This window comes from Antennarius striatus, chromosome 12, assembly GCF_040054535.1.
Source record: "Antennarius striatus isolate MH-2024 chromosome 12, ASM4005453v1, whole genome shotgun sequence".
Taxonomy (NCBI): domain Eukaryota; kingdom Metazoa; phylum Chordata; class Actinopteri; order Lophiiformes; family Antennariidae; genus Antennarius; species Antennarius striatus.
This window is the reverse complement of record NC_090787.1, coordinates 12,619,701-12,639,706: the sequence shown is the minus strand read 5'-3', so window position 1 is coordinate 12,639,706 and position 20,006 is coordinate 12,619,701. Positions and strand designations below refer to the sequence as shown.

The following is a 20,006-nucleotide window of genomic DNA, read 5'->3' as shown; positions in this document are numbered from 1 at the left end:
TCAAAAAATTTGAATCGTGGCAAAAGATTGCTTACCGAATAAGCAAACTTCACTTTTATTTGGTATAGCAACATTTATCGAATGCTTTCATCTATATCTTCAACAAAATCGCTAACTTTCTTTGTAAATGTGTTGACGCTGAACGTTTATTATACTAATTAAATGCTCCAATAGGTCTCTTGAATTTAGTTGTTTGTTTGTTGTTTTTGTCCCTATTGTAATTAAAATCCGTAAATTCAGAGAGGATATCGCGTCCAGGTTCAGCCGTGCGGTGGAATGTTTGGTATGCTTCGTTTTAATGCTCTAATAGGAGGGTGAAATTATGTTTTCATATTATGCATCTGAATAATAAAGATAGTATCAATGACAGAATACCACCAATAATTATAACACGTAGATATCTAAGAAAAATAGAGTTAAATGTCGACGAGAGGAAATTACTCTGAATTTTAGGATCACTGTTAATGTATTTACCCCTACCCCTAAAGGGTGAAATGGTTTCTTCCACCGGGGCTCAGTCTGTCCTGCGTAGCAGTCGTTGCAAATCAATGAAGCCAGATAACCAGAAAGGTCTGGGCGGGCGAAGTTCGGACGGTGTACGGAGGGTTCTGTAGCCGGACAGTCGTGACTTATGATATGTGCGCAGCTATGAACAGAGTCCTAATTTTATGTCCTTTTGCGGAGTAGGTGGAAATCTATATCAGATAATTGTCTACTTAAACGAGGAGTTTGATGTGTTTCGCCAGTCCTTAATAGTTTAAACGAAAAAGACAACCCTCCCTCTTCGACCTGAGGATGATTTTTGCTAATAACGTTACCGGAAACCCGCTAAGGACCCCGTATCGCAAACAGGTAAACATGAGGATATTTATATTTTTAGATCAACCTCAACACATAATGTTGGCAAAGCTGACTTCATACTAGTCGCGATAAAGATCTGTTGGATAGAAACGCACAATGTGTATCAGAACGAAAACTTAGTTTGGTTGACTTACATGATTTAAAAAATGAAGGTGTTGTGTTCCTGTGTGAGGAAGCAGACAGGCCAAGAAGTAAATGGGAATACCTGCTGCCAGGTCAGAACGTGCTGGAGATTAAGGCCTACATGACTATGAATTCAATTTACACAATTTAATAATATAGTATTAGACAAGCCTGTTCCAGTGGCGGTATTTACAGTTTACTATACAGTATTGGGTTATTAATAGTAAGCTGTAAATGTAAAGCACTTGACAGAAACTCTTATCAAGTAGAAATTTGGATCATATTCTGTATTCGTTTTGACTAATAACACTTGGCTTGATCTAACCTGGAGATTACCTAATAAAACTATCATCTAACTAAAAAGCGACCCAAAAATCATGTTTTCCATAGGAGGTCTCTCTGTATTGTACAGACTTAACAACCAGGAGGACTAAATATCAACTGATGAATTCATTTTGTTCCAGTTATAGGTAGATTTGTACAATTCCCTTTAACGTTTGACATAAGCATATTTACTCAAACTCACTCTGTTGTCCTGTGGCTAGTGCTCCATGGGCGAGGCCTGCTACTTGAAGCTCTGTGTATTTCCAGCTCGGATATGACAGGCTCTGGTGCTCTGGGGTTGGCTGATAAGGTGATGTCCTCTCCCCATCACAGTCTTTTATCTACGATGTATAAAAACAAAATTCCCTTTCTGTCCCACAGAAAAAAAGGGGCAGGCATTCCTCTAAAGACTGGCATGCATTGGGTGTTGGTATGTCAAAACAATCATTGGAATGTACATACTGGCTGCATCTTATATTTTTAAAAAAGATCTTTTATCTTGCCATTTGTTAGAGATTCAGTTCACAAATGCTCGGAACACCTTTGCATCCAAATATATTATCTCTACCCTATGTGGGATTCCCTCAGTTGGGTGTGATTGTTTTTCTCAATTTAATGGTGTTTTTATGACACATAATAAAACTAAAATTTTTGTTGTGTGTAACTGAAGCTCGTGCCTCGCGCTTATGGGTTTGATATTGGGGGGGGGGGGTGTTATTGATTATTAAGGATGCACAAGTAAATGCAGACTTGCATCTTGTGGAGGTAAGATATGCCCCTTCCATGTTAAAGGAGGTGCAGTAAGCCACAAGATGTAGTCTGGTAACAAAGTATCAGTCACTATTAACATCACAGAGAGAATATCTTTTACATTCATAATCATTCATGTAAAAGACATTAAAAATCCATGCTTCTTACATAAATTTCATACATAAATTTGCTTTGAAGCTCATTTCCTGTTTTACTACTAAATCAAGAAACTACTGTCTAGTCATGAGAGCAATTACAAAAAGTTTCTTCTGACACCTATTCATGTCTATAGCAATTATTGCTGGTGTTCTGTGTTAGAGAAAAAAGTGCAAAGTCATTCTCTTCCGTTTCATTAAATATTTGGGGTTTTTTGGTAGCAATTAAAAATCACATGTTGAAAGTGTTTTCATAAATTTAATATTTGAAACAAACCTTTCTTCAGAGACTGGTTCACTGGCTGAAGTGGAAGAAACAGGAAATCATGCCACTTACGAGTTTGGAAACAGGAGTTTGAACTTGTGTGAGAGGGTTGACAGTCAGTCACAAGAGAAGATTGTCTAGGCTGAGGTTCAGACATAGGTTGCTCAATCCTGTCATCATTTCATGCTTTAAATTCCATCGGCTTCCTCTGCGCTTGTGAGTCCTCAGTGAGGAGGACTGGTAAGGGGGGTGGGGGGTACCGATCCCTGAAGGTGACATCTGTATCTTGCAGAAAAGACAGTAACAAACATTTTTACATGTCCAGGCCTCCTGTGGTTATTAAAACCAAAGCCTACACACAGAATGTACACCGAACCTGTAGAACATGTGAAAGATGCATTTCCAGTTTTTTCTTAGGTTTAAGAAAAAAATACATTACTGTCATTTATATTGCTCTTAACATCTGAGTAATGCTTCTCATTAATGAGGATACTAAGAAGTCTGGTGGTTCTACGCTGGTAATTGTTTATGTTGACTTGTGGATACCTTACTTGGAACTTGGAGGCTATATGAACATCAACGTGACACTGATGTCAGAACTACAAGCCCCTGTGGATCTTAATTGTGCTGACTACGACAATGTGAGGGAGTGAGTTCTGCTGTTATGGATCACTGCTTAGTACAGCATTAATCCTCACACCGGAATCTGATCCACATGACATTAATGACAGAGTGTCCAGACAGGTGTTCCTTTTAATTTTTGTATGTGACTTTATAAAAATGGCTTATATGGGACTTTGTGGATTTGTGAGAACACACTTACATTTTGATAATAAATTTGCATACAGAGATTGTGCTAAAGATATAGCTTGCTATTATTATGATCACATGTCTCAAACATTTCTCTTTTGCCAGAATTGACATCATTTTACTTATGTTGTTAGCATAAACATGACCTCATATCACCAACTTAAGAGGGAAAAGAGTTACAATAAAATAACGGTGGATAAATTAACAATGGTCCAAATGTTCAAATGGAGTCACTGGAATTGATGCAGTGTCACCTTTAGCACCACAGAGCACTTTAAATTTATTTATTAGCTTTATTAGTTGGGATCAGTCTCACCTCTGCCAGTGGCGTTTCCAGATGAAAGAGTCAGTTTGAGTTCTGAAAAGGTTATGCCATGTCTTCATGTTACTTAAACAGTGCTAAGTTGACATAGAACATGGCTAGGAGTTAACTAATGTATGTAATATATCATCTTGTAGCTAATGCACAGGAAATTTACGTCACCGCTTGCTGGAGAGCAAAATGGCTTACAGGGAGTAAATATTGAACTTGTCTTGATTAAATCACCAGAAACATGACTCCAATTGGGAACATGTTACTCTGTGTGTGTCAGATGTATTAATAAGAGACAGCTTCATCCTGTCATCTTTTTAAGCTATTGACATACCATTATTATTTTTACAGATAATTATTTCTGGCTTAAAATGTAACTATACAACCACTGCATATTATTTCTGTACAAAGTGTGCACGATAAAGTGTTGTAGCGTATGTATGACAACACACTTCTGACTATGTTGAGCAGTGTTGCTAGTTGTCGTCTGGTTATCATTCATTCTGACTTTGGAACTGTGGGCCTGTCAGATATCTTCATTGTTAAAATTGGCACATCGCAAATAGACAGGAACAACAAGCAATAGTGTTTAATTATGACCCAACTAGATCTTGGATTCACTTTTTATTATTTTTAAATATTTCCAGCCACTATTTTCCCCATCATCACACCCCATGACTCCACCCAGCCCAAGCACAAGCAGCACCAACAACAGCAGTAGTAGCAGCACTGCTGGCTGGGATCAGCTCAGCAAAACCAACCTCTACATCCGAGGCCTGTCCCCTTCAACAACAGACCACGACCTGGTGAAGCTCTGTCAGCCGTGAGTTCCGCACTTCCTCTAATCATTGTTTGCTATTGATCTGTCATTGATTTTTTTCTTTTAGCCTGAATAGTTTTATACTCCAGTTTAAATTTGCTGTGGGAGTCACATTTTGACATATATTTGTTAAAGTCAAATTATTTGTAAAAATAATTTTACTATGCCATTTGTCAATTATAGTAGCATACTTCCATCTGTATACTATTGATAGATCAAAAAATGTATTGTTCCATTGTTGTTATCTATCATTGTAAAAAAAAATTCATTCTGAAATAGTATCTTAAAATGAAAGAAAAAAAAATCCCTGCAGATAAATTTGAATAGTATCCTGTCACATAGACTAAACTGACCATGTGTCATATTTATTATTACACTTTAATGAGTGTTAATGTGAAGAAAAACATGCTGTACTGGCTGCATGTGGTTTTAGATCACAATCAAATGAAGAGAAGGTCACAAGTTCAAGCACTTTTACCCAGTTTCACACTTAGCCTAATCCCTGGCCAAAATATCCCCTGGGTTGACAGGACAGTTCATCGTTAATTGTATCACTGTTTTTGAGGATTATATATGTTATTTTCATGATGCCTGTAGGCTGAGTTCATGCCCTGTACCTTGTGTGGAAAATACATATTTAAAGAAATGTATTTTCAAAGAAGCACAATTACATTATTATCTATTTTATGTGAGAGGGAGTACCGACACACTTGAGAATACAAATAACAATACAGATTGTGGTACAACTAATGAATTCCAATTAATTAGATAATTAGATAAAAAATATGAAAGGTCTTAATGTATTTTTACTGATTCACCCCAATGGTATTTTTTGAATAGATGTTATTATCAGTTTGTGTGGACTCTATATACACTGGGACCATTCATCTAGAACCAGTGTTAAGTGAAGTAGTGGTTCGCTCATACTGTATGCAGAAATATCTAAACTATTTAAACATAAATTTCTCAAATGCAACTGATTAGCTTAACTTTATGTCAAGGTGGAGATTGTGTGAAGTTTCAAACCCTGGTTTACTGTGGCTAAAAGGAAAAGAGACTGCTTAGCTTTGCACTCACATGGTGGGGATTTTCAGAACCCCATGGAAACCACTTCCTGTTTCTCATATTTTAAAGGTGATGTCATAGATCGCTGCTGAACCCTCCCTCTGTGTGTGTTTTATAACTGGCTCTGTCTGGTGTATAATCCAGCCAACAATGCCTTGCCTTTCTGCTCCTCCCATAGGTATGGCAAAATTGTATCAACAAAGGCCATCCTGGACAAGACTACAAACAAATGCAAAGGTGTGTGAAGCTGTTTTCTCTTTCCAGCCGTGCTTTCTTTCATGTCTCTAACTCGGTATGTATCCAGAAATATCGTGAACTGGAGGACTCCTTAAACTTCACAATAAGAGAAAATGACTTCTGCACTTTGCTGACATCCATATGTTTGAATTCATTCATTCAGCAGCTTTGCAGTTGTCTCAGATGAACAGGAAACAGACAGCCAGGCTACATAAAGCTGCCTCCCAGCTCATGTTATTTTAAGCCTCAGCTCTTGACTGTTGGTGTGTCACTGCTGTGGGTGGCTCCCAGGAAGCCGAGGCTGACTCCACCTCTCACTGCTGAGTGACAGCTGGTCTTGGTTCAGTTAGACTGGCCTGCCCAGTGGACAACAGGGAGACTTACTAATTCTCTGTGGTTCTGATGGGATTAAGAAAACGCTTTGTCACTCTCCTCTGGATTATACAGATGCCAGGTTCACCATGAAAGGTGACACCGTTAAAAACCTTGTAAATCTCAGACCGAATATTAAATAGAAACCAGAGATGGCTTTAGTAATGCCCTTGAAAAATCTGGATTTCGCTTAAAACCACTTTTTAAAACTCATTTAAGAATTATCAAGAATCCATAAAGCTTCCATTAAACCTTTAGTACCTGTGAGACCCATTTCCACACTGAATTAACCCTGACAATTTTTTTTTGAACGTACTGTATTAAAAATAGAAGCTGCAGTAGAGTGTAGTCTCACCCTGTTTGCACCCCCAGGACAAAAAGCTGACCTGATCCACGAACGTCACACTGCGATCTGTATCCTCTGCTCTTTTCTGCTCCTGCTTCCAAACACAGTTATATAGACCACTGTAACTTAGAAGTATATGTAGTGTAATGCAAAATCACACATTAGCATTCTATATGTACACATTTAATATAACCTGTTAATACCACATTAATGACGAAGCTGGGTTGTGAATGTTTTATGATTTATTTCAGTACTTTTGCTTTATGATACATATTGCAAAAGTCCTGCTCAAACATTGACACATGGAAAATAGAGGAAATACATCACCTATAATGAAAAACACATGCTGAAAATACTTATTACAATAAACATTCAGTGTTTTTGAGTTGAACGTACCGTCATGGGTCATTTGCTTCAAGCTTTGTAAGTTTTAAAATGACTCTTGTATCCGTGCCTTAAGTATCACAACAGAAACAACAAGGGAGGATTTCCTACTGTGGTCTGCATAAATACTTTTTCAAAGCTCTTTCTAAGATACAGTTAAAAGTAATGGTTTAAACTGGTTTGCGTAGATGTATTGCTCAGCTGAATAAAGTAAGCTGGACTCGATGGAAAGATGTTTTGCTTATTCAAGAGGCTTCTTTAGTTAATGGATTAGAGATGGAACATCTTTAAACTTTTCTGCAAGTCCAGTTGACTTAATTCAACACAGAGGTCTACCATAACCAGACATTTTGCACAGGGAGTTGCTTCAGGTAAATGAGTTGTTTGTAAATTGTGATCCAACTCATAATGGCTTTTCAGCCCAGTATCATGTTGGTTGTGTCAATTTTAATATGTTTAGAGGCTGACATTAATTTTCTTCCTTGTTGTGAAAAACTTTTGACATTAAAACTACCTGTATGTCAACTGTGGCACATTTTCACTGAGACTTTCCCTTATTTCTTAAACATTTTGCAAATTACTGTTTTTTTGTACTGGATTCTGCATCTATTTAACTTCCTTGAACCGAAATTTCACCACACACTCAATTTTGCCTGTGCATTTGGCATGACATACTTATGTCACAATTTGAATGAGAAATGCATGACTTCTGGGAGAGATGGGGTGTTGAATGAGCCCCTAGATTGTGACGGGTTTCAGGACATGCAAGCAATCTACAGTACATGACTGTTACATTGGTATTGATATAAAATAGTATAATGTTTTTTTCATACACACCTACTAATGGCCAGATGTCATTTGTCAACCCACACAACATCGAAACTCAGTCGTTATTTATGCTGGTTATGTCACGAGTGCTTGTCTCCTCAGGGTATGGTTTTGTGGACTTTGACAGCCCTGCCGCTGCTCAGAAAGCTGTGGCTGCCCTGAAGACCTCTGGTGTCCAAGCTCAGATGGCAAAGGTGAGGATTCATTATAGTACAACCCTGACAGCATATCAGTGGTCTGGCAACTTAGGTCTAACCTTTGTGACATTAAACAGCTGTACTGTACTGGTACCCTGGATTGAGGGGTGTATGACTCTTGTCCTGTCAGAGGCACACACTTGCACAATTTAGCTCCAGGCGTGCTGGGTTGCCTGGCCCATTTTCAGGGGCAGATGTGACACATTAACAGCAGGTTGGTGCATCTTGCAATCGTCCCTTTGTATATCGGTGGTGCTGGAGTTTGCACTGCCAATGGAGATTTGTTAACACTGGTTAATGATCTGTTAATTATGTAAAAATATTTATTAATAACTATTGTAGTGTGCAATTAGTGTGTCAAACATATTGTTTTTGAGAAAAGAAAACAGAGTTAATGTTGAAATTTTAATTTCTGTGTTAATATGGAAGTTTAGTTTTAATGGAGTCACGAAGGTGGTTATTGCTTTCCATCTTTTTTCATCCAATTTGACTCAGATTTGCAGTTGTTGTCTCACATTAGTTTGTCCTTACCTCCAAGTGTTCATATGAGCTCATATGCATCACTGATGCTATTCTGTCAGATGCCAGTTGCTGGCCAGGATTAAGACAAGCTTCAGACATGAGTGGCCCTAATAGCCAGTCTGTAAAATGTAGAGACTGATGTTCCTGACAACAGGATGACAAATACCCCAAGGAATCATGAGACACAAATGATCCAATTTAAAGATTATTTTTCTTAAAAAGGACCAGGCAAAGAATTACACATTGTGCTGCAAATGTGATAATAATTCTGATAGAAGATTGCAGGAAGTCCAGACAGGCCTTGAAATTAACTTTTTTTCTTGGTAGCACTGGTGCTCCCGAATTTAGAAGTTAGAAGTAGCACCAGCAAAGACTTGAGGAGCACCTACCCAAAAGCAAGGCGTACAGACAATATATGTAACATGGCATGTATTTTATTCACAGAACCGTCAACACTTTTGTAAACATGTTTGTAACATTAGTTGGGTCTCCTGGCTCTCAGTCCCTCTCTCATCCACCTTTTCACTGAAGGCCCAGCAACAAAGTTCTCCTCAGGAGGACCCTCTACACCAGGGGTATTCAATTAAAAGTCACGGAGGTCCGGTTAGAAAAATTTCAGGTCCAAAACCAAGCCCTTTTTGTGTCTTATAGCCGGCCACTATATCCACATTATCATTTATTATCAGTTTTCAATGCAGGATATTTTTAAGTGAGTACACAGCTAGCTCTTTTACCTCACCATAAATAAAAGTAGACCCAGGCAAATAAATTTTAAGCCTTTATGTTAGATTGAAGAACACACAAACCTCAGAATTAAAAATAAAGTGCAAAAAGAGCTGAATAATCCTTTTTCTCGTAAATTAAAAACATCCCAGCCTAATGAGCTGAAGGCCTACATGTCAAGTAAAAAAAAAATTAACATGTTCAGAAAGCATGAATAAAAACTGGCTCTTTCAGGGGAAAAATGCAAACAGAACTTTCTTCATGAGAGAAAGGGGCATGTGGCCTGCCAGTAATTTACTTGTACACAAGTAACCTTGTACATAAGGTGTGCCTGTGCACACCTTGTGGTGGTCACGTTGTGGTGGTTTCTGAAATGTTGGTGAAAGAGACCACTGGACTTGATCAGCATCTTTTATTGCTGCATATATGTCCTCTCCCCCTTGTGTGTGTTTCATAGTGGTGTTACACTTAGCAAAGAGCCCCTTATCTTTATGAAGGAACCTGACACACACACGCACACACAAACTACAACTCATCAATGTCCACAGATACGCATTGTACTCTCTGAATAGCTGAATCAAGATGTTAATAATTTCTGATTTTCTGGTTGCTACTGAAGCTGACATTGGGAGTTTTTCCACACTTTTCATCTTTCTGTTTTCCCCCAAACAAAACATCAACAACAGCTTTTAAGCACGTATTCACAACTGTCCCTTCACTAAAAGATGTTTTATGTTGCCCCAAACTCCACCATGCCTTTAGTGAACATCCGTTTGCATTTTTCTTGGTCATTTTGCCCTCAGCTCGGACTTCAGGGATAATTCTGTGCAAAAGCTCTCTGCTTTGTTTCGTAGTGGCGCTTCACATTATTAATTAATTGATTGATTAATTCATGCTACGTGTTCAGACTGTATGAGGTAAAACGGTTTTGAACTGCCTGACGGAGGAATAAACATAAATTTCGTCCACTCATTGTTAACCAGCGGTTTTCCTCATTAACCTCCCTTCGTTTGGAGCTATGCCGTCTCCCTTCTTGTGTGCTCCGCTGTAGCGGTAAATTCACAGCGGTAGCGAGCTGTCTCACTTCCTGGTACGCTGACAGCGCAGGGTAGACAAACGATCTGATTGGCTGAACTAAGTGGCGCTATTACCTTATTAACTGGAGGAGCAGCACCCGCTGTCTGTAGCCGCGAACTACAAGTAAAAATGCGCCAAGAAAATATACTCTTGTGAATTTATCATGGAGTGATCCGGACCGCGGTCCGCCATTGGGTGACCCCTGCTCTATGGAGAGAGAGAAAGAGCGAGAGAGAAGAGGAAAAAGAGGCGCACCAGATTTTTTTCCCTAGTCGCACTGGTGCTCCCAAATATATTTAAGTCGCACTGATAAAAATTGGTTGCAATTTTGAGACCTGAGTCTAGGTAAACAAATATTTATTATCATCAAGTCGTGTAGAATTAGATTTTCAAGTGAAAGAAATGGTTTAGTTCTGCTGGTGCCCACTCTGCTTCGTGAACAGATGATTCATTCAGTGTCCGAAGACAAGTCCATCTTCTCCTTACATTTTCAAATAAAGGCCTTTTAAGTACAGACTGTATTACTTTTAGCTTCTACTCTCATTGAAATTACAAAAGGAAGTAAATAATTGCTTGTTGTTATGGTAACAAGAACTAGTCAGGGGAAATTAATTCCTTTACAGAACCGAGCAGGGATCCTTGGCTTCTTTCCCTTTCTGGGGTTATATGGAGCTTCTTGACATGCCTCTGTGCACCCATTTAACTTTTTTTTAATTAAAATTGAGCAGCTATCAGGGACATTCCTAAGTATAGTCTTTGTATTGTGTAGGATAAATGCCTTTTATAAAGTGTGAGCCATTCATTCCAGCTTCATTCTCTCTGACAAAGGTCCCATTTCCTGTTTTGTTTTGGGGGTTTTTTAATCTGCCCAGGCACCCCTCATTGGGCTTTCTCACATTATTATTTCAACGGCAGGTGGTGGGAAGTTGCCAGATAAGAGTTTTCATGCTTTTTACCTTGTGTTATTTTACCTCCGTTCTCTGTCTCTCTCACTCTGTCTCACACTCTCTCTTGCTAGAGGAGCCACAATGTTTTACATTGTTTCTCGTGACTGGAAGGTCACAGTCCAATCCCTGGATCAGTAGGTTAAATGTGGGTGGGGGGGAGTGAGACAGAAGCACATGACAGTCCCTCATCGCTACCACTGTTGTTCACATGAAGAAGACAGTTAATGTCCCAACTACACTGGTAGAGCTGTACAGAAAAGAAGCTCCACTGAGCTCTACCTGGTACGAATGTAGAGATGGGTATTCCTGAAAAAGCTAAGAATGCTAAACTGGTGGGTTAATTAAAGGTAAAATGTTTAAATGCATCATTCACGTTATTTCCAAAGCATCTCCATTAGCCCTTTGTTAATCAGCATTCATCAGTTGCTTGTAAGTATGGGTGTTTCCACAACCAGACAGCTGCCTTATGTCACTGCATACTCCACATTTCTATTTACAGCAACAGTCATGTTCACCTCACCCTTCATTAGGCCTTTATATGATTGCTTCAGGTTTGCTGCATATGAGAAGACTTCTGTTATAAATAAGGAAATTTGGGTGACACTGAATTATATATATATATATATACACACACACACACACACACACACACACACACACACACACACATGCATGCTCGCTAAGGCAACTGCGTGGTTGCTGTCCCTCTGCTTTGTTGCAGCTATGGCTCATTTATTGTCTTCTAATTCTGAAATGTTGATTTTTATGTCAGTGCATTACTTTTCATAAACCAGCCTGTCCCTGTAGCTGACTGAACCGCAAAACACTGATGAATATTAATGCTGAGAGGCTGTTCCCCTGGGACTCGTAGCCGTGTCTTATGTTTCTGCTGATGCTATTAAAATACAGCGAGAAATCAGCTGATGTGAGTCTTTAGCTAACGTGGGCGGCATACAGATCTCTATTTATCACCACTCATGGTGACCCTTTACTACATAAACCCCCAACAATAGTAAGCAGGGAGAATCATATAAGCAGAAACGATAACCCTATACCTGAGATCAGTGTAAGAAGCCTGTTAAACATTTAGCCATTGCTTCTCCCCTTTCCTCAACGCCATTACATACTTATAGAAGCCATTTGTTTATGGTTACAGTGTGTTTTTCTAGCTTTTCCTGTTGTGTAACTGTAGTATAACTACAGTACATAATTCCTTCTTTTTCTTTTCCTTTTTTTTAACCATACAGCAACAAGAACAAGACCCGACAAACTTGTACATCTCGAACCTGCCTTTGTCTATGGACGAACAGGAACTGGAGGACATGTTAAAGCGCTTTGGCCCGGTCATATCCACCCGCATCTTGAGGGACTCCAGTGGTGGCAGCAGAGGAGTGGGCTTTGCAAGGTTATTTCCTGTCATTCATTGTGGGAGACTTATCGCTCAATAAGAGGCTGATTATTTTTATACCACGACAGCATTTGGGGTATTTTTCCAGAATTAAAAATGACTTGAGATGAAATATAATTAAACTGAATAACTTGAATCCATCTAACATAATGCTTCATTGTCAAAGACAACACCTACAGAAATGGGTCTAGTAACAAAGAATTAATGCCAGAAATGAGAGGGTGAAGACAAACTTTTGCAACCAAGTCTGGAGGCATTATGGTTTCTATTTTGGCATACAGTAGAAAGAAAAAACAAAAAAATGATTTTTATGATATTACTTTTTTATTTATTTATTTTATATACTTGATTAATCCCTGAAGGGAAATTAGTGGCACACTCTAGTTAGTCAAATTACATGCATATATGTTAGCGTTTGCAGGCCCTAATGATACCAATGATAAAATTATGCATGTTGCATTAGACTTAAGTTATTTAGAAAACACAGTGGGTTTTGTAACTTTGTTGAATTAACACTTTAAAGCATCTGATACCTACAATGCAGTGAGATACAGTAGATATTTCGTGCAAATTAAAGCATCTAAAGAACATAATTTTACAATAACTGGGCCATTGAATTGCAGTGGAGATGGTGGACACACTTGCAAAACCTGAAGTCTGACTGAAATGCCTGACAGGCAGAGTTAAGCTAACAGTTGACACCCAAAAAGATAATTTTGCATCACTGGAATGTCTGTTTGCATGTATATATAGAGCCTCTACACACAAAAATACAGGTCTTGTCCCTGAGTGCACAGCAATATTACTGTATTTGCCATAGATGTGTGTATGTGTGTGTCTGTATCTATCTATCTATCTATCTATCTATCTATCTATCTATCTATCTATCTATCTATCTATCTATCTATCTATCTATCTATCTATCTATCTATCTATCTATCTATCTATCTATCTATCTATCTATCTATCTATCTATCTCTATCTATCTTTATCGCTATACTGCATCTCTATATCTATATTTATCTTTGTCTTAATTTATAGATCTCTCTATGAGCCTGTCTTAATCTCTATCTCTTTATATATTTTCTGTGTCTTTTCTAATTTCAGGATGGAGTCAACTGAAAAATGTGATGCAGTCATTTCTCACTTCAATGGAAAGTTTATCAAGACACCTGCTGGTGTGCCAGGTGAGATATACTGTATATTTATTTAAAGCCACACCTGCAAACACTATGCGAAATAATCTGTTTCAACTGGCATAAATATGTGAGAAACATGGCTGGTGTTGGCTGGAGAAGTGGTCAGCCTACTGATTCATGGTTCGAGCAGGAGTCAGTGAGTCTGCTGTTAAACAGCTCAAATGCTCTCAGCCTTAAGTGGCTGAGCACAGACAGAGAGAATGAGAGAACTGCTATGTGGGGCCTCTACTTCCTCTTCAAGCTTTTTAATTGGATTATTAGACTGAAATAGTCTGTGCTGGACTTGCCTCCTTTTGGAAGGGGAGGGGATTACAGCTCCACAGCTGCCTAAGTAGATGATGTGTTCCTAGGTTGGCCAGTAAAGGTGTACTCCCAAGCTGTAGAAATGTATATAGACTATATAGCTAGCAATAGCAGACAGCTGTACGTGTGCCTTGTGGGGTATAAGATGAGACAAACCCTTTGTTTTATTCTGCTTCCCCTTCTCTTTCCATAGCACCACCTGAGCCCTTGCTGTGCAAGTTTGCAGATGGTGGACAGAAAAAGAGACAAATTCACAATAAATTTCACCAGAATGGTCGACTCTGGGGAAGGGACTCAGACTCCAGACTGGTGAGTGGTGCTCAGGATGGTGTGATTTCAGGTGCTGCTGAAGTGTTGTGTGCTAGTAACAATTGGAGCAAACACTATAAGCAGGGATTTTAAAGTGTGGTCCAGGTGTCTCAGGGGTCCTTAAGGTGGATCTGGGGAGTCTTTAACAAACTGGGCAATAATTTGCTTTCACTGTTAACCATATATGAGTAACACAAAACCACCCCTTAAGTGTCATACACTTCTTGTTAAAAAAACACATTTTAACATTAAATTCTTACCAGACAGGGAACCCAAGACAAAATGTGGATATTCTGCATGAACAGTTTTTAAAAATGTGATCTGAAGAAATAAATACCATGAATTGTGTTTGCTACTTCGTAATCCTGGTTATGTTCTCTGCTGTTCAGAAAGCCATTTGTAGTCAGAGGTAGCCTATTTCAGTTTAGAGCACAATAGATCTACAAAAGACCTTTTGTATGATGATGATGTGTGTGTGTGGCAAGTTTCATTTCAGTAACCAAACCTGTGCTTTGTTTGTTCACAGGCAGGAATGACGCTCACATATGACCCTAGTGCAGCTGCTATGCAAAATGGGTAAACTGCAACAACACACACGCTTGACGTGTCCTGGTCAACAAAGACTTACTTCCCTATAGTATTTGTAATTTTATTAAAATACCCTTTCTTATTTTCCAAAGGTTTTTCCCACCAGCATTCAGTATTTCAAACAGGATGATTGCTCAAACACCCATGTCTCCATACATGTCTCCAGTGTCAGCTTACCAGGTTTGAATCCTTCTCAATCATTAACACGTAACTTGACAATAGGACACATTTCATTTAGTACTTTTATACATAGTCATTTTGCATTCACTTTAAAAAATCAACAAGATTCCCAATGTCACCTTTAAAGTTGATAATATTTATTGATGTGGTTTAAACTTATGACAAAGAGCACACCCATGTATCTGTGTCAGCAACATTAGCATGTGATTTCTGGAATTGGCAGCTATTTAAACTTACTGTGTTGATAGAGGGTGCTTGTGTGATATTCTAGGTGCAGAACCCATCGTGGGTGTCTCATCAACCCTACATCATGCAGCATCCGGTAAGAACAAAATCTATTTTCACAACTTTCCCGTTTTTACTCTCTGTGGTTTTAACAGGAATTAAATGTGTTTTCTTAATTGACAAATACAATATGGAGTATAGTAGATGGACAGATGGTGACACTGATCCTTAAAGATTTTCTATACTAAAGTGTTTGTATAATACTGTAATGCATTAACAACTGCTTCAGGGAGGATTTGTACGGCTGAAAATTTTATGACAGATGCTAAATATTTTTATGACAGATGGGCTTAATTTGAAGGCAACACATCCACATTCTTCTTTTGAATGCAAGCTTTCAAATAATAATACCTGCATCAGGCCTCCCAAGGAAATTTATAAAAAAAATTCTGAACTTGTGATGATGAACCCTCTGTGGCCTTGAGATTGAAGTCTTGGGGTTGCACTGTTTCCCTCACCTGAGATCCACAGCAAAATTTAATGTGTTAAATTTTGAGTATTTTCTACAATAACTGTGACATCTCAGTGTCTATGTGTCTAGAAGAATATTTTCTTCCAGCAGGTATATCCACCAGTTACATATACTGTGCGTCCTGTCTACTCTTTTCTTCTAGGGGACTGTCATATCGCCCTCTATGGACCCGTCTATGTCACTACAACCCACATCCATGATGACCCCACTTGCGCAGCAGATGAGTCACCTCTCTCTTGGCAGTGCAGGAACAGTAAGAGAAACCTGCATGGAATGAAAAATGAGTTGAGACATTATGCTTATTAAGATTAAGGTGTTAAAGCATGCTTTATGAAGTGTAAAATGTATAGATCATGAACATACTGTATTTATGAATGCTGTCTCTTTCCTTCATTGAAGCAGTTTATGGCTGCCAACACAGCTATGCAAGGAGCATATATGCCACAGTATGCACACGTGCAAACATCTGCTGTTCCTGTAGAGGTATGTTCATAGACATAGTGCCTCTTAAATATTCTTTACAACTGTTGGGAAGATAGCAGTGATAAAAATGTATTCTACTTTTTTCTAGGAAAATGGTCCACAGCCACAAGTGGATTCATCTGGCAATCAATCCCAATATTCCTATCAACAAACCAAATAGCACTCAATCCTGTCTACAAATGCTATGGATACTAAGGATCTTTTCACTGTTTTGTACAGTTTCTGCAAATGTTTAAGTGAGACAATCCTCTTTTTGTGTCACTTTCAAAGAAATTGTCTGGGTTCATCTAGTGATTCAAACATATGTAAATATTATTTTAGAAGGTTTGAATGTTTTTTCCAGGATTATAACCTTTTATTCAAAAAAACAGCTAGGGACAGACGGGAGAATGAAAGAGATGCCGCAAAGTATGAATTGACCCTGGGTTGCTGTCGAGGACTCAGCCTCTGTGGCACTATTAGTTGAACCTCTTGGATGAAAGTGTTATTTTCATACTGAAAAACATTTATTTTTTACCACGAATTGCCAGATACAAGAAAATTGGGATTAGCTGTTCATGATTGTAAATATGTCTTCTGTTAATATTTTCCTCAAGATTTGTTTCAGCCAGACTTTTTGCAAATGTTTTTGTGCTTGCTGTGTGAGTGTTGATATGATGAGGTGTTCATTGTTGTTTTCTTGTAAAGTGTTTTATCTCAGTGCTCTAGATAGCCTTGCTGTCAGATTAAAATTTGCCTCCGTGGCTTTATACAGTAGTTGTACAGACCACAACAGAGAGGGGCTATAAGGAAAAATGTTCAGAGCTTTTGCCTTGACAATAACTTCTATGGTTTTTTAAAATAGTCTATATGATTTTTCTTCCCTCGTCCCAAAACCTGATAAGAAGTAGAATACATTTTATAAGAAATGTTTTAAATGAAATAACATATGATAATTTCATTGGATGTAATATTTATTTAGTCAGAAAACATGTTTTTAGATTTTGGAATTTGTTTGAAACTTTGCTTAAAAATCACCTTTGAATTTTGCCTTTTAGATTTGTATTGTAGAAGTGATAAAATTGAACTTGGTGGCTTGAGGGAATGAGAAGAAGCAAAAGCATTTTGTTTGTCAGTGGCGTTTGTGTCTTTTGCGGTGACGTTAATTGTTATTTTGGGATGTGTCTTTTGCTTTTATTTGAAAAAACAAAACAAAACTAACTAACATGAAACCAGACTTATGATTGTGCAAAAAAAAATCATCCAAGCCTTGTGTTTGACCATAGGCAAAATTCAAGTGAATTGGGGTAAAAACGAGATTAACGCGTATTTTATTGCACCTCGCTCTTTGATAGGAAACAAACAACTTGGCACTTTGAGTTGTAGTTTACTTCACCAAAGATTGTGAGCTATTAGTTTAAGAACATAGCATCATTTGTCTCTTCAACCAGGACCAGGAGTGACTCTGCAAACTAAATTGCAGTCTGGACAGTGTGCCTTTTTATACATTTACATTCAGTTGTCTATAGAAGGTGTTGATATAATATGGTATGGACATGCAGAAGCACAAAGAAAGGCAGAGATCCAACAAGTGAAGACATTTGATACCTTTTAAAAAATAAGTTTAAGACAGAAAGGTAAGCTAGCCAAGTACAGTACTACATTTGGTATCTTATACAATATAACAAATTGATAAAAGTAGATGTAAAGCAGGCCTTTTGATCATAGTGTCCTCCAGTAAAGCCTGTGATTCGACCTGATGGTCAGTCAGACCAGTTATCTACCTCAGAGTTTTCTTTCTCCTCGTTACTAGGCCGGGTTAGCAGGTCCTGCCCGCCCTTGCAGACCAAAAGCCACGCTCAGGAGCTGGCCTCATACAGCTGTTTCATATGGGTTGTTTTAATTGCTGTTTCATTTTATGCAAAACCTATTTTTGAAAAATACATTATTGTAATCAGAGGGGGGAGGGGTTGGATGGGCAATGTCATGTTTCTTCTAATGTTCCCTCTTTTAGTTTAAAAAGTGCTGCTGCATATGTCAACAGATTCCAGAGGTGGATCAAAGACGTGTAAGACCAACAATGACAACAAAGCTCTGGATTGCGTTCACAGCATCAATGCTCCCTGAAACAATTCCATATTTGTTGCTTTGTCGTGGGTCCGGACGAATTTGCAGCGGCATTTCCTCTGTATTTCACCAGGTTGTGAAGCAAATGTAAAGGGCCACCATTATAATACTTGTGATTTCTGTCTAATGCCTGAGACTGAGAAATAATACTGTCTTGTGAGGTTTATGCTGCTATAGCGTCTGAACCAAGTGCCATAGTATCTGGGTCAAGAGTAGCAGAGGTGCATCAAATAAAATTTGCTCATTTAAGTTACCACCATGTTGAACAGTCATTAAGTTATATTAAGAAGTTGTAATTTATGAAGATTTTTTTTGTACAGACAGCATAAGGAAATGCGAGATTTTCATAGAGCTATATGAAAGTTTATTGTTTTTATTTTTTTTTTGTACTTGTGACACACTCTTGCCAAATGGGAACTTTTATGTGCAGTTTAAAGAATCTTTCTTCTGTATTTTTGTTTTGTAGTATTTGTCAAAGCCAAAGACTTTCTGGTAGATTGTTGCCTAAGGTTCTTTTCATTTTCTTTGACATTTTTGAATAAAATTTTTCAACTTTTAATCTCTTGTCTTTTCTGACAAGAAATTCCAGTCATTTATTACTAAGAAATGATGTAAACATAACCTTGTTTTGTCAGTCAGTTTTTAAATACAATATTTTCAACACTACAAGGCACACCTAAAAGCCTTTAATTTTCTCAAAAACTGACAGTTCACCTTATAATCCAGTTATATATATAATCCTGTTTATATATGAAAACAGTTTTAGAACAGGCCATTCCTTGAAGGTGTGCCATATAGTGCAAAAAATACTGTAACTGAATAACTTTCAATATTGTAAGTGCTGCCACTTCGAGAAGCTGACACCCAAATACTGTCTCACTTTTGTTAAATCTAATTAGGAATCGGGCCACATACAAAATTTGAAAATATACTGACATTCACATCTTCATTAAAGCTAATGTATAACTAAATGGCTATCAGAGCGTCTGTGTGCTGATGAAACAAACTTGTTTTGGAACCATAACCTGATGACCAAGATGTTTTTGAATAATTGATTTGCTTTTAACCCATAGGGTGTGGACTTTATCAACACTGTCAAATGGCATTGTTGACAACATGGATGGAGTGGTAGAGTCTGTGTTAGCAAGCATTGCCATGGCAGATGGGTCTCCACGCCACCCTGCGGGGTGTTGTGCCACCATACAGGAAGCCACAAGCTCCAGACGAACAAACTCACACTGCAGCTGTCAGTGATTGAGCCACTTGAGCCTGCAAGCAATGGAGTCCTGACCTGTCCTGCAGAGAAACAATCATTCTGCCTTAACTAGATTCTGCACTCCCTCACCTCACAGGCAAGACTAAACCCACATCCCAACTCTTTTAATGCTGGTGGTTCCTAATTTTTCCTATTAATCCTTATTCTTAAAGTTAACTGATTCTTCAGGCAGCTTTATTTACTACTATTACCACTATACTATTACTACTACTGCAAAATAACAAAAATAATAAAAATGATAATGTTTTTGTTATTGTTATCATTCATAATTTCATTTG

General features: G+C 38.1%; 1 protein-coding gene across 9 annotated transcripts; it reads left to right on the top strand.

Moving 5' to 3' along the window:
• The first annotated feature begins 232 nt into the window (after nucleotides 1-232).
• Nucleotides 233-19,944, top strand: LOC137604900 (RNA-binding motif, single-stranded-interacting protein 1). 9 transcript variants are annotated; one of them, XR_011037677.1, is made up of 15 exons: nucleotides 236-852; nucleotides 1,530-1,738; nucleotides 4,249-4,424; nucleotides 5,665-5,723; nucleotides 7,756-7,847; nucleotides 12,367-12,524; nucleotides 13,635-13,714; nucleotides 14,223-14,338; nucleotides 14,865-14,914; nucleotides 15,019-15,106; nucleotides 15,378-15,428; nucleotides 16,006-16,116; nucleotides 16,263-16,346; nucleotides 16,435-16,582; nucleotides 19,526-19,944. XR_011037677.1 is itself a non-coding variant. In XM_068329133.1 (14 exons), the coding sequence occupies exons 2-14, from the start codon at nucleotides 1,583-1,585 to the stop codon at nucleotides 16,504-16,506; spliced, it is 1,290 nt and encodes a 429-aa protein (XP_068185234.1). In that variant the 5' UTR covers nucleotides 235-852; nucleotides 1,530-1,582; the 3' UTR covers nucleotides 16,507-19,011. The 9 variants fall into 9 exon arrangements, 6 of the variants coding, with proteins under 6 accessions (XP_068185234.1, XP_068185233.1, XP_068185237.1 ...); XR_011037678.1 differs by lacking the exon at nucleotides 19,526-19,944 and having other exon boundaries at nucleotides 233-852; nucleotides 16,006-16,147; nucleotides 16,266-16,346; nucleotides 16,435-16,490; XR_011037679.1 differs by lacking the exon at nucleotides 19,526-19,944 and having other exon boundaries at nucleotides 233-852; nucleotides 16,006-16,147; nucleotides 16,435-16,469.
• Nucleotides 19,945-20,006: the final 62 nt, after the last annotated feature.

Bases quoted from the DNA above. Each gene is read 5' to 3' on its own strand.
- LOC137604900 (XM_068329132.1), top strand. From the start codon at position 1,583: ATGACAGGCTCTGGTGCTCTGGGGTTGGCTGATAAGGTGATGTCCTCT. The intron at 14,915-15,018 runs GTAAACTGCAAC...TATTTTCCAAAG, and splicing joins GCAGCTGCTATGCAAAATGG to GTTTTTCCCACCAGCATTCA. The intron at 15,429-16,005 runs GTAAGAACAAAA...CTTTTCTTCTAG, and splicing joins CCTACATCATGCAGCATCCG to GGGACTGTCATATCGCCCTC.